Source organism: Cricetulus griseus, chromosome 6 (genome assembly GCF_003668045.3).
Source record: "Cricetulus griseus strain 17A/GY chromosome 6, alternate assembly CriGri-PICRH-1.0, whole genome shotgun sequence".
Lineage (NCBI taxonomy): Eukaryota > Metazoa > Chordata > Mammalia > Rodentia > Cricetidae > Cricetulus > Cricetulus griseus.
Genome location: NC_048599.1, coordinates 10,670,124 through 10,684,959, shown reverse-complemented (window position 1 = coordinate 10,684,959; position 14,836 = coordinate 10,670,124). Strand labels below are relative to the sequence as shown.

At 49.7% G+C, this 14,836-nt stretch overlaps 1 protein-coding gene across 1 annotated transcript in view; it reads right to left on the bottom strand.

Moving 5' to 3' along the window:
- The window catches only part of LOC100773673 (probable phospholipid-transporting ATPase IIA), a 92,492-nt gene that overhangs the window by 60,836 nt on the left and 16,820 nt on the right, over positions 1-14,836 (bottom strand). The window contains exons 2-4 of the mRNA XM_027423321.2: positions 8,171-8,315; positions 6,127-6,240; positions 5,602-5,710 (exon numbers count right to left, since the gene is read on the bottom strand). Of these exons, the coding sequence (XP_027279122.1) occupies positions 5,602-5,710; positions 6,127-6,240; positions 8,171-8,315 (368 nt within the window). The remainder of the gene's footprint in view (positions 1-5,601; positions 5,711-6,126; positions 6,241-8,170; positions 8,316-14,836) is intronic.

Below are 14,836 nucleotides of genomic sequence, written 5' to 3'. Positions count from 1 at the left end.
CTGATGCCCTCTTCTGGCCTCCACACTGGTGTACACTTGGTGTACATGCTGCACAGATGTGCATGCAAGCAACACACCCACAGACAAAACAAAACAAAAATTTAGCTGAGTGAAGAAGCGTTAATCCCAGCACCTGGGACACAGATGCAGGCAGATCTATTTGAGTCCAAGGCCAGCCTGGTCTATACAGTGAAATCCTGTCTTCCTCTTAAAGCCTGAGGTCAGGAGCCCTGTGCGCGCCAGTGTTAGTTAGGGCTGCGCACACAGGAGCAGCCGAGCTTATCATATACACTAAGGCTCCCAACTCCCACACCCAGGGCGCCTGATCTGGACGAAGCCTTACAGTCAGGAAGGCCTGCCCTCACCTCAAATCTGTCCTCTCAGACACTATGCTTTCCTTTATTATCAGTCACAGCCTGAGCAAAGGGTTAAAAAAGGAAACTCTACCCTCCCTCCCTCCCCACCCACCCACCCACCTGCCACAGCTCCCTCCTTGGAGTCATTCAGAACAGCTGGCAAGGTCTGTACTGGTGCCTGGCTGGCCTTGGGCAGGCAGTCCCCCTGTGTCCTGTCCATTCCCAATCTGGACAACACTTTCCCCAGCCCATGTCCCTTTCCATGTGCCACCCCGTGTGTGTAAGCTCCCAGATCACAGAACCAACCTTCCCAGGGACTCTGGGCCTCACCGGCTCTGCCCTACACTCAACCTGTTGTTATTTACGTAGAACTCTTTTCTTTTGGTTTTTGAGACAGAGTCTAACTCTGCAGCCCTGGAGCTCAATATGTAGACCAGGGTGGCCTCAAACTCACAGAGATCCACCTGAGTGCTGGGGACAAAGGCTTATACCACCACATGTGGCTTTGGGGGAATTCTTTGCCAGGGCTAGCTGAGCATCCATCGGGTACAGCAGACATGGGATACATGTCCAGAAGGTCGAGTACTTAGTCCGATACTCCACTAGAACCATTCCTTTTTTTTTTTCCAGGGATTGGGGGGATGGGTGAGACAGAATATCATGCTTTGGGCCTTAAACAAAGTCTGATGCTCCGGCTTCCAGCTCCTGAGAGCCCCGGGGTTATCCCGTGGACCACCACACCCACACACCCAGACCCAGCTTGGTCCTTTTTTTTTTTTTTTTGTGGTTTTTCAAGATAGGGTTTCTCTGTGGCTTTGGAGGCTGTCCTGGAACCTCTTGTAGCACAGGCTGGCCTCAAACTCACAGAGATCCGCCTGCCTCTGCCTCCCGAGTGCTGGGATTAAAGGTGTGCGCCACCACCTCCTGGCTCCAGCTTTGCTCTTAAAGTCAAGGTCTTCCTATGTCACTCCAACTGGTCTTGAACACCTGAGCTCAAGGAACCCTGCCTCAGCCTCCTAGGTAGCTAGGGCTATAGATGTGCAAACATCTGTCTGTGGGTTTGCCTCAGGTGTGCACATCACACCTGTCACATGGTTTGCCTCTGCACTCTCCCCCACAGGCTTGTGTTCCCGAATGCTTATTCTCCAGAGCGTGGCACTATCTTGGAGGTGGGGCCTAGGAGGAAGCATCACTAGAGGCTGCTCTTGGAAGGTGACGTCCACCCCTGGTTCCAACAGCCTCCTGTTCTCATCCTGGTCCCAGTGGACGTAAAGATGCAAACAGACCCACCATGTGCTCATGGAGCCTGAAATCCTTTCCCGCCAAGGTGGACTGAGCCCCTCTGAAACTCTAAGCTGGCCAGAGTGATTCTTTCATTTATTAAATTGTCTCTATCAGATAATTCGGTCAGAACAACAGAAAGACCACCAATACACCTGCCTATGAGCCTCACCCCCCACCCCACCCCTACTCCCGACACACACACATACACACTTTTTTGTTTTGTTTCTTTTTTTTCTCTAGAGACAGGGATTTACTATATGGCTTTGGATGGCTTGGAACTCATATCAGGGTGGCCTCAAACTCAGACCTCTACCTACCTCTGCCTCCCAAATGCTGGAATTAAAGGTGTATGCCACCATGCCTGGCTAAAACTTTGAATGCTTGGTCCCCACTTGGTAGAACTATTTGGGAAGGGTTGTGGGTGTGGCCTTGTTGGAGGAGGTGTGGCCTTGATGGAGGAAATGTGTCATTAGGGTTGGCTTTGAGGTTTCAAAAGTCCACATGAGCCCAGTCTTGCAGATCACGTGAGCTCTAAGTGCCCACACCTGCCAACCAGCTGCCCTACTCCCAACCATGATGTTCACAGATTAACCTCTGAAACTGTAAGCAAGCCTCCAATTAAATGCTTTCTTTTATAAATTGCCTGGTCATGGTGTCTCACTCATAGCAACAGAACAATAACTAAAACAGCAGATGTAATAGTACATGCTTTAATCCCAGCATTTGGGAGGCAGAAGCAAGTGATCTCTGTGAATTGTTGGCCAGCCTGATGTACACAATAGTTTTCAGCCCAACTAGAACTACATAAGACCCTGATTCAAAAAATAAAAAAGAAGCTGGGCGTTGGTGGCGCACGCCTTTAATCCCAGCACTTGGGAGGCAGAAGCAGGCAGATCTCTGTGAGTTCGAGACCAGCCTGGTCTACAAGAGCTAGTTCCAGGACAGGCTCCAAAGCCACAGAGAAACCCTGTCTCGAAAAACAAAACAAAACAAAATAATAAAATAAAAAAGAGCAGGGGGCTGGAGAGGTGGATCAGTTATTGCAAGCACAAGCATGTGACTTTGGATCCCATCACCCACAGAAAAATCGGGGCTGTGTCATGTGTCTGTAATCTGGGGGCTGTGTCATGTGTCTGTCTGTAATCTGGGGAGCTGTGGCATGTGTCTGTAATCCCAGGGCTGGGAAGAAGAGACCAAAGGACAGAAGGACCCTGGGGCTTGCTAGACAGTCAATCTAGTCAAATCAGCAAGCTCAGGTTCAGTCAGAGCCCCATCTCAATAGTAAGGTGGAGAGCAACTGAGGAAGATATCTAATGTCAGCATCTGGCCTCTACACAAACCAACATGTACACACATATAAATACATATAAACACATATAAATACATATAAATACACACATACTCCCTCCCTCTTTCCCCCCTCACACACACACACACACACACACACACACACACTCACACACTCACACACACTCACACACACACTCATACACACACACACACACACGCCCGCGCGCGCGCGCGCGCGCGCGTGCTCGCGATCAGGAGCCAGCTGGCTGTCTGAATGGAACCCACAAACGGCTTTGCATGTGCCCTGAGCAAAGCCACCACTTATCACTGATGTGGCTTTTGTCTGTTGCCAAGTGTCTTAACGTCACAATAAAAATATGTTATTAAGATGGGATTTAACATAATTTCCTTTAATTACACAACCCCAAAGTACACCCTGCAGAACGTCTTCCAGCTTGACATGTGAAAGGTCCCAAGCCCCTGCCCCTGTAAAGACCTTTGTCCAAAATATAGTATCTGCTCAGTACAAAGGCGTTAGCAATATAATTCAAAGCTCTCCTTATTCCAAAGACATGCGGTTTTCAGACTACCAACCCTGAAAACGCCTTCAAACAAAACAGAACATTTCCTAAGCGTGTCACACCAATGAGCTTCCCCCAGAGGGAATTCTCCTGGGAACTCTGACTCCAGAGATGGACTGCCTGCCAAGCCCACCATGCTAAGCACCTGCCAGTCTCTTGGGCATTCAGTTCATCTCTTTCTCAGCTCCCAATTTCCCAAAAACAAGACCCTTTGGACTCTGGGTCTCTCCTAAAATAACAATCCTTGCTGAGAAGGTCAGTGACCTCAGGGCACTTAACTGCTCCTGCTGCCAGCTAAGTTTACCAACACCACATGCCAGTGCACACCTGAACCTGCTGTGGCAGGGCCACTGGCTACAGTCAAGGCCAGGCTTCCCCAAGTGTGAATGTGGGTGGGGTTTTAAAGTTCTATCATTTAAGCATGAGTGAAATGGCTCAGTGGGTAAAGATACCTGGCTACCCATCCCAACGACCTCCAGCCTGGAGCCAACACGGTGGAAGGAGAGAACAGACTCCTGCAACTTATCCTCCGACCACACACACACACACACACACACACACACACACACACACACACACATATATATACAAAGAATGGCTTTTAAATTTAATAAAGTTGGGACTGGAAAGGTGGCTCAGAGTTTGAGAGTCCTGGCCGCTCTTACAGAGGACCAGGTTCAATCCACTGCACCCACACAGCAGCCCACAAGCTCAGAAGTTAAGAGCACTGTATGCACAGACATATATGCAGACCAAAACACACAAAACTTTAAGTTAGATAAAAATTTAAATATATAATAAAAGTCCTTCCATTTAAAATATGATGGAGGCTGTGAGGAGAGGCTGCCTGATGACTGCTCTGTGTATTAAGACTACACCTTGGCAATGCTCCCAGATGGAGGGTGTCCTTTATGCTTTATGGCTCCTTCAAAGATGTGTGCACAGATGCAGGGTTTGTATAAAGTTGCTGCCTTTGTAAAATCTTAGGATGTAATGCTTGACTATAAGCAGTTTCTGTTGAATGCGAGCTTTGAAAGTTGTCATTTCCTCTCTGTGTGTGTGTGTGTGTGTGTGTGTGTGTGTGTGTGTGTGTGAGCCAGAGAACAGCTCTGAGTGTTGCTCCTCAGGAGCTGTCCATCTTTATTTGTTTCTTTGTTTTTATATGTATGAGTGTTTGCCTGTGTGTGTGTGCACACTGTGTGCATACAGTGCATACAGATTCCCTGTAACCAAAGTGGCAGGTGATTGTGAGATGCCACACAGGTTCTGGGAACAGAACCTGGGTTCTATGCAAAAGCATTGTTTTAACTTCGGGGCCATCTCTCCAGCCCCCACCCTGCATTTTGAGACAGAATCTCTCACTGGCCTAGACCATCTATTCAGCAAGGCCATCGGGGCAGTAAGGCCCAGAGCCGCACCTGTCCCTGCCTCCCTGATGCTGGGATCACAAGCACATGCCATCACTCCTGGATTTTCACAGGGGCTTTAGGGGTCAAACTCTGGCCCTCTTGCCTGTGAGGCAAGCACTTTATTGACTTAACTATTTCCCCAGCTCCTAAAAGATGTTTTCAAAGGTTGTTCTGGGGCCATCAAGATGGCTCAGCAGGTAAAGGTGCTTGACACCAAGTCTAACAACCTGAGTCTGGTCCCGGGGACCCACATGGTAGAAATAGAGAAATGGCTTCTGCAAGCCTTTCTATGACCTCCATATGCATGTGTAAGACAGTCATACTCTACACACACACACACACACACACACACACACACACACACGGACACGGACACGGACACGGACACACGGACACACGCACATGCACAATCAATAAACATGAAAATATTAAAATAATGCTGTTCAGCATCACATGAACAGGCTGCTCCCTCCTCCTCAGGCAGCAAAGGGAAGGGAAAGGTGAGCCTGTGAGCCAGATGTAGCCCGAGTTAACTGACAGGGCTAATTCTCAGAGCACAGTGACAGTGGCCTGAGCTTGTCCTCTAGTGTCTGAACAACCATCCCAAGGTCAGACCAAAACTCTGTTCCCCCAACCGTCTGCAGCAAGTGACTAAGTCATAAGCACTGCCCGGAGGCTGACCTCGTGACGTGAGCCGGCTGTAGACCTGGGAGTTGACCTCCTTGTCACGCATGTAGCATCGGATCTCCTCTACTGCCTCTCGGACAATGGTGACAGCCAGCACGAAGCCCTGCAGTAAGAAGCGATGGAGGTGAGCCCTGCTGGGACCAATTATATTCTCCTGACACTTGGGGCAGACAAAGAAAGATAAACAAGCCAACTGCCATCTGTGAGGACCAAGAGTTTCTCCTCGCTCTGTGGCTCAAATCTAGAACCACACCACCAAAAGCAAGCATTCAAGAAGGGCCTTGCTGAGAGAGGCAGTGGTGGAGCTGCCAGCTGAGTGAGTGTCTGGGAGCCCTGACTGGGCTCTGCTGCAGTTTGGTCCTGATGGTGCCTGGCCTGCAGCCTAAAAACTAAAAGTGAGATGCCCGGCACGTTGGCTTAAATCAACGTGTCTCTTAAAAGGCCACTGTGCGGGCCCAGATGCCCAGGGGACACAGATAAAGAACTTTCTGTCCGCAAACCTGCAGCCGACCTACTCACCAGCGGAACCCAGTAGGTGTAGAGGGCACCGAGTCTCATCTCGGGGACGAACTGGGAGCAGGCGAGAAGCAGGAAGTAGAAGTTGAAGAAGTACCGGAACTGGCTGAACAGCACCTGGAATGGCGAGCAGGGGGCATCAGCGTCACTCGGGGGGGGGGGGGAGTGAGGGGGACACTCGGGGAGGGGGACAGAGGGCAAAGCACTCCTGCTGAGCAAGCAGCTGACATTCTGCCCCAAGTAGACCTACACAGGCCCGTGTGCCATAGGAAGGCTATGTGGCCCGAGAAATAGCAGCTGCAGGAGCTGGAGGTGTGGCTCGGGGGCAGTCCCCACCTGCGCCCCTCCTGGCATGCATGACATCCTGGGTTCCAAGCCCAGCACAGTATAAACTCGGTGTGGTGGCGCATGCCAGCAATGTCAGCACTAGGGAGACAAAAGAGGAGGACTAGACGTTGAGGGTCACCGTTGGCTCCCTAGGAAGTTAAGACTAGCCTGTCTCAAAATGCAAACTGTGAATGCAAGCTGCAGAGCAGAGCAGCTACTGGAGGGTCACACGGGGCACTGCTGTGTCAGTTAGACTCTGAGGGTTTTATTGTGGTGCGCGCTCTCTCGCCCTCTCTCTCCCTCCCTCTCCCTCTCCATATCACCCTGTGAGCACAGGAATCAGCTCTCTCCGCCCACCACGAGGGTCATAGGGACAGAACTAAGATCTTCAGACTTGACAGAAAATGGCTTGACCACTGAGCCATCTCCCCGGTCCATCTCTTATTTCTCTTTTAGTTTTGTTTCTGGGGACAGGGTCTCTCTATGTAGCCCTGGCTGGCCTAGAACTCGCTCTGTAGACCAGGCTGGCCTCAAACTCACAGAGTTCTGCCTGCCTCTGCCTCCAACTGCCAGGATTAGAGGCCTGTGCCACGTGACAAAAGACTATGTTTTATTTCTTGAACTGTATTTTAGAAGTACATCTGGAAACTTGAATCTGCTTGGGTGGGTGTGGGTGTGGGTGGGTGTGTGCTCGTGTGTGTGTGTGTGTGTGTGTGTGTGTGTGTGTGTGTGATGTGTGTGTGCGTGTGTGTGTGTGTGCGCGCACTCAGTGCCCACATGCATGCACCTCTGTTCTCACGCTCAGTGCCCACCACTGTCACTTCCCCTCTTTCCTGAGCTGCAGCTGGCTGCTGCCTGCCCTAAAGCAACTGAGCGTGCTCATCAATGGGAGTGAGGGTGAGCGTGATCAAGGGGAAGTGTTAGGCTCTAGGAACATTTGTACACACGTGTTTACATGTTGCCATGTATGTGCACATGTGTGTGTATGAGTGTGCACAGAGGCCAGTGCTCAACGTTGGTGTCTCTTCACTCGCTCGCTCCACCTTCATTTTGAGAAGGGTCTCTCACTGGCTCTGTAGCTCACTGACTGGCTGGACAAGCCAGCCATCAAACCCCAGGAACCCCCGGCTCTGCTCCCTGAATGCTGGGATTACAGCTGTGTGCCACCAGCTGGGTTCCCTGAATGCCCGTTGTGTGTCCCCATGCCCAGGCTTATGTGAGTGCTAGGAATCCAAACTCAAGCCCTTATGTTTGCACCAAGTACTGTCCCAAATGAGCCACTCCCCGACCCTCCTGAAACATTTATTAAAATATAAATTCATTCTCTAGATGGTAAGATTAAACTTACTAGACTTTTCTCTCTGTGCTTTTAGTCCCCAATCCTCCTGGGCCTGGTCCCCTACATTGCAGTGGCACAAGTCAACAACTTAGCACCACTGATGATCTGTTTTGGCATTTTGATTATAATGTTAAGTCTCCAAAACACCCAATAAGCATGAAGTTATTCTATCAGTCAGATGGAACACATGGTCTGGGAGACGGTGGGCATCCCTGACTGCAGCCCCTCTCAGTCAGGGAAGATGAGGGTCAGTGGTAAAGGCAGCACAGAGACATGCTCACAAAATCTACCACAGGAACCATGGTCTGCCATGGTCTACCACAGGAACCAGAACTGTGGCATAAAGTCAAGGTGGGAAGAGAACACTGCGTCTGCACTTACCCCGGGAAGAAACGTGAAGAAATTGTACTTCTGGTTGTTGATGACATTTCGAGGGTACCGCTGGTCCCTCTTCTCGGGGTGTCCCAACCAGACAGTTCGGGGTCTGGGATCCCCTCCACCGCAGCATCTTAGCCACTCACAGCACCTATGGAAAAAATAAGCCCACAAGATCAAGGCCATGCCCACATTCTATCAAGGCCACGCCCCTGTCATCAGGCCATACTATATCTAAGCCACACCCACATCATCAAGACTATACCCACATAAGTAAGTCATGCCCACATGTGCGCATACCAGAGAGTCACATCAAGGCCACACCCACACCGCCAAAGCCACACCCACATCTGTTGCTCTCCTCATAATGCCTTTCTTTAAAGTTCCTGGTCAGGGAAGGGCCACAGCCATCCAATCTGGGATAACAACCAACTTCCACTGGCCTAAGACACAGTGGTCCAAAGAGAAGGTGCTCTGTCCCCGTGATAGTTACTTGAGAAGATTCAGAATCACCACAGAAACAAGCCCTTGAGGGAGCGTCAAGATCGGGTGGATAAAGGTGGAAGAGTCACCCTAAATGTGTGCAGTACCAGGAGCAGCATGTGGACAGCAGCAGCATGGGAGAAATCCAGCTGAACCCCAGCATTCTCTGCTCTCTGCTTCCTGACTATGGACGCAGTGTGACCAGCTGCCTTACTCGGGTGGCGATGGCTTCCCCACCTTGATGGACTGACTGTAAGCCTTCCTCTGAAAGCTGCTTTGTTAGATGTTTAATCACACCATACAGAAGTGTAACTGATGCAATCCCGAAACCCAAAACTATCTCAAAAAAGCATTTATTATAAAAAAAAATATTTAAGCTAAGAAACTTCATAGACTCAGGAAGAATTACATTGGTTTTTGCACATTTTACAGATGAGTGCAGGGGGTGCAGAATGAAGCCCATAAGCCCAGATATGAGCCACAGCCAGCTCTGCCCTTGACCTGTGTGGGTCCCTGCTCCATCAAGACTATTACATAAAGGAGGGTGAGGGATCTTCTCTCCGCCCCAGCCATTCTCTTTTTAGTACATGTGAAAGGAAGGCACAAGGCAGAGAGGCCGTTTCTCTGTGCCTAGAGAACCTGGAGATGGGCCAGTGCCGGCTGCAAGAGGAAGGACCCGAGTGCCACTCCCTGTCCAGCTCTTCCCAAAGCACTGTCATGGCACCAACCCTCCGGCAAGCACCCTGTTCCTGGCTCCCAGTCACCTCACACAAGCCAAGGGACACATGGAGCTCTACCACCAGCACAGTAAAGCCACTGTGAGAACCTGCTTAGCAGAGCTTGTAAACAGGGAACTTGACCATCACAAACCCCCTAAGGCAACAGTGAAACCGCCACATCTATGTTTGATGCTCACTCTCTGCTCCTGTATGCACAGGCTGGGAGGAGGAAATCCCCAGGCTGCCAGCCCCTGCGATGTCACCAAGCAAAGTAAAACCAGCCAGATACAGCTGCTACGACTCACATAATGCCCGGTCCGCTGTGGACCCTCCTTTCCCCTTTCCTCCTGCAGGTCGGGTCTGGGTGGGATGCTTGGGTTCAGAGCTAAGCCCATGGAATCCATGTGTAGCAGGGTCCCAAGGCGGAGCCAGCCGGCGAGCTGCCTGCTCAGAAGCCCAAAATTCTCATGATGAAACACAATGCTCTTTCTTAAAAATAGCACCCTCATTCCAGTAAACTCAGCTGGGTGGAGCATGCTGGGATACAGACAGGTGCCATAGCCAGTAACCGCTGCGGGCCACTGGGTTGTTTTAGGGCCAGAAGCCATACAAGAAGCCCCGAGGACTCCACCTTCCTCACAGGCCTGCTCTCGGGTACAGTCACCACACTAGCCATGAGGGGACACTAGCTGGAGCTGTGTGACCTGAGTGTTAGAAGCAAGGAAGGTGGGGGGATGGAGGGGTGGACAGTGGGTGCAGGGAGAAGATTCAATTCACGGCCGCAGACCACTTTACATGTAGAGATTCCTGATACTTCTTGCTCTCCCAGAATCCTTCACACTGTCTCTAAGAGCTGGTGAGGTGGCTAAGAGGGTATAAAGCATTTTACACAAGCACAGTGGTCTCACTTCAGATCCCAGAACCCACGGCGAACTTCCTCCTGAGAGCTGTCCTCCGACTCCCACATTCATGCCGTACGCAGACAAACAACAGGATAAAAACAGGTAAATCAATAGAAAACGTGTACCACCTCATCTAAAGGGAGACGGAAACAAACTAAAAGAACCACAGTTTGTTTGTTGCTACAAGTTTTGTGTTTTTTGTTTTGTTTTGGCAAAAAGTTCCACATATTAAATAGTAAGATTGTTATTCCTTCGTCACCTATAGACATGTGTGTGCATGTGTGAGTGTGTGCACGTGCGTGCGTGCATGCACAAATGCGCACAAAGAACCAAGATGTTCACCACAGCATTCATACTGTAAGCCAAACACCAGAAGCAAAGACAACCATTCATTCCTCAGGGGAAACTGGCTGAGTTTCTAGAAATTATTAATAAAATGGACTTCCCGACAGTCTTGAGAGCTTCAAACGTGAATGACTCCATCACCAATTTGTGCTTAGAAGCAAAGCAGTAGAGCTGGGAAGATGGTCCAGCCAGGAAGGCCTTGCAGGCATGGGGACCTTGGCTTAATCCCCAGAACTCAAGGCCAGGGATGGCTGTTCACCCTCTCAGCTTCCTGACTGAGGATGCAATGTTCCCAACACCACGACAGACAGGCTGCACCCTTGAACCATAAGCAGAACAAACCCTCCCTTCCTTCTTCCCTTCCTTCCTTCCTTCCATCCAAAAAATACCCAAGCATGACGGTCTGCATATTATCTCAGCAAGGGGCAGCCAAGACAGGTAGATTGCTGGGGCCTCCCAACCAGCCAGCCTAACTTTGTTGCCATGTCCCAGGCCAGGGAAAGACTTGGACACCCTTCATTCATTGTTCTTAACTTTGTGTAGGTATCAGCTAGGAGACTAAATGGTTTGTTTTGTTTTTCCAGTTAAATCCATTATAGTAAGGATCCACCCACTGAGGAAGCCCATCCAATACAAAGTACTCATGCAGCCCAGACTGCCACACTGTAACCTAACACACAGGAGGCCACAGAGAATAGCAAGTTCAAGGTTGGTCTGAGCTTAGGCAAGACCCTGTCTTTGTCTAAAAAAAAAAAAAAAAAGGCATATTCCAGGTCCTGGGAGTACCAAACTCCTGTCCCACTACCAAACATGTCCCTAGGAAGATGCCAACAAGGACTATCCCTCCTCCTCTAGTCCCAACCACAAACCAGAACATGACTCCAGCAGAGCTCGCTCTGAGGAATCAGTGATAGCTCTATATCGGCTAGCATATAGAGCATGGGTGAGAGATTATGACAGGAACATGGGTGGTCCCAAAACAGTCACACTGAACGGTCTGCGCTCGGCGTGGATCCTATATTCCCCACCTCAATTAATCTTCCTCAGCGTATAAATACTCCAGCCCCTCCCCAAGAGGCCAAGTCCAGTTGGGGCAAAATTGCATACAAATGGCTAGATGTGCAGGGTCCTCCCTGGAGTCTCCTTCTATGAAGGAAAGTCAAACAGCCAAATTGCCAGACAGTGATGGACACTGACGGATGCTGACAGATGCTGACAAACACACACACACACACACACACACACACACACACACACACACACACACACACACACACACTATTTAAAAAAATAAAAGCTGGGCCAAGCAGGGTAGCACACATCTTGAATCCCAGCACTCAGGAGGCAGAAGCAAGAAGATCTCTGAGCCTGAGGCCAGCCTGGTCTCCATAGCAGGTTCCAGGCAAACCAAGGCTACATAGAGAACCTGTCATAAAACAAAACAAAAAGAAATCTGCTGTGGGATTGGGGGTGCAGCCCAAACAGAGCACGTGTCCAGTGTAAGACAGGAGTTCTAACCTCAGAGCAGCAAGAAAATTGTATGTGCGTGTGTGTGTGTGTGTGTGTGTGTGTGTGTGTATACATATGTACACAATATATGTGGTTTTTAGAAAATGATTAGAAGTGAGCCGGGTGTTGGTGGCGCATGCTTTTAATCCCAGCACTCGGGAGGCAGAGGCAGGCAGATCTCTGTGAGTTCGAGACCAGCCTGGTCTACAAGAGCTAGTTCCAGGACAGCCTCCAAAGCCACAGAGAAACCCTGTCTCGAAAAACCAAAAAAACAAAAAACAAAAAAAAAATAAGTGATTTACTTTAAAAACAAATTAATTTAAGAATAAATAAGAAGCCGGGCATTGGTGGCGCACACCTTTAATCCCAGCACTTGGGAGGCAGAGGCAGGCAGATCTATGTGAGTTCGAGGCCAGCCTGGTCTCCAGAGCCACTGCCAGGATAGGCTCCAAAGCTACATGGAGAAACCCTGTCTTGAAAAAACTAAAACAAACAAACAAAAATAAATAAGAAGCTAGGGGGTGTCTAGTGGCAGAGCTCTTGCATGGCATGTACGGGTTGCTAGGTTTTGTCCTCAGTATTGCAAAATAAATCAAAGCCCACCACTCACATCTCACCACACGATCACAGGTCACTCACTTCCACCATGGTGGGGTGCCAGGCATGTCTGTCCTGCCTGCTGGCTAACTCTTCCAGGCCTTTCACATGCCCCTGGGCATTGAGTAGTCCCTCCTACAGACTCTACTTCCCCCTTGATCTAGGCCATTTGGTCACAGGCTGTAAAACAGGTGTAGCATGCAACCCACAACCAGCACTAGGCACAGCAGGAGCCTAGAAAGTGCCAACAACAGCCAAGGGTGGTGGAGCAAGACTGTGATCCCAACAGGTGGGCAGCAGAGGCAGGAGGATCAAGAGTTCATGGCAGTCTAGACTGCATGGTAAGTTCAAGGCTAGTCTAGACTGCATGGTAAGTTCAAGGCTAGTCTAGGCTGCACAAGACCCTGCCTCAAAACAAAACAACAAAAAAGATATCCATTTACCTGTGGATACCAAAACAGTCAATAAAAACATAGTCTATACACTTAGTATGTGCACGCTCCATGCATACCAGCGAGTATTCCTGTGGTGATATATTTATGATTTATTAAAGCTTGCCTGAGGATTCAGAAAGCAAAGTCAGCCACAAACCATAGAAGCCAGCAGCCAGAAACTAGGAGGTGGTGCTACACACCTTTAATCCTAGGACTCAGGATTAAGAGGTAGACGGATTTCTGTGAGTCCAAGGCCACCCAGATCTACATAAGACTGATCCAGTCCTAAAGAGAAACAGCTCACACAAAGACGATCTCAGCACCTGGGATCACACGCCTTTAATGCCATCACTAGGGAGGTATGTAAGACAGGAGTAACGTCTCAGTGTCAGGCATTCACTCTCCAGCCACACTGAAGATAGGAAGACATTCAGTCTCAGGATTCTCCAGCCACGCTGAGGAGAGGCAGCAGGATCAGCCCATTCAGCCTGAGGTAGAGGTGAGAGCTAGTGGCTGGCTACTTTGCTGTTCTGATCTTCAGCTTGAAGTTTGAACCCCGGTATCAGTTTTGGGCCTTTTATTTATCGTGCAACATCCCCCAGTCTCTGAGCGGCCATGTGTGGCTTCCAGCCAACCCTTCTTGCCTGTGAGAAATATTTCCCAGAAGATCCAAAGTGGGAAGGACACAGATAGGCTATGGTCCAGAGTTTCCCCATGCTACCCCACTTCAAAGTGCCACCTTCACGTTCCCAGGCTGACAACTTCAGAGGGAACCTAAGGACAGGTGCAGGACACAACAGGGACTCCCCAGCAGCCGTCCTGCCCCACTAGCTCCCACCCCCCCCACAGGAATTAACACTACTTCTGTGTATCCATGGTGCCACGTTTCAAGGTCCACAGACGATACACACCGTCTCCCACTCCTTCACAAAAATGAGCAGCTGCTTGTCATACCAGCACAGGGAGGCTGAGGCAGGAAGATTACTGCAAGGTCAAGGGAAATCAGGTCTCAAAAAAAAAAAAAAAAAAAAAAAAAACACACAGCAGCCAGTGTGGTGAGGAAAGTCTTTAATTCTAACACCCAGGAGGCAGAGGCAGGAGGATCTCTGTGAGTTCCAGGCCAATTAGGGCTACATTACATAGTGAGTCCAATCTCAAAAAACCAAACAGACTGGCGAGATGGCCCAGCGCTGTTGTGAGGCTTAGAGTTCAATGACTCACCATTGTCAGAATACCCCATCTCTGCAGCCCCAGTTCCCGGGGATCTGATTCATTCTCCTGACCTCCCTGACACCAGGTATGTGGCAACACATACATACATGAAGGCAAAACACTCACACACATAATAAAAATAAGTGAAAATCTTTTTATTGCATATTTTTATGTAAATAAAAATCCCAAACAACATAAAGCACTAGTAGTGTTAACCTCAGCCACTTCTCAGAGAGGAACTCCCTTGCTCCAGGTCATGGGTATAGACAGCACCACCCAAACTTGAAACACACAGCCTTGTTTGAATAAGTGGTGCCTGAAGCCAGTTGGGCCTCGGGAAATGGCCATCTCACAGTGAACTTTCCTCCTCCTTCGGCCGTTCCCATGGAGACCAGCAGCAAGCCACTGTCACAGAGCAGCTGCACCATGGGCGGGGCCTTGGCACAGAGAATTCTCAGCAAGGCCATCAGA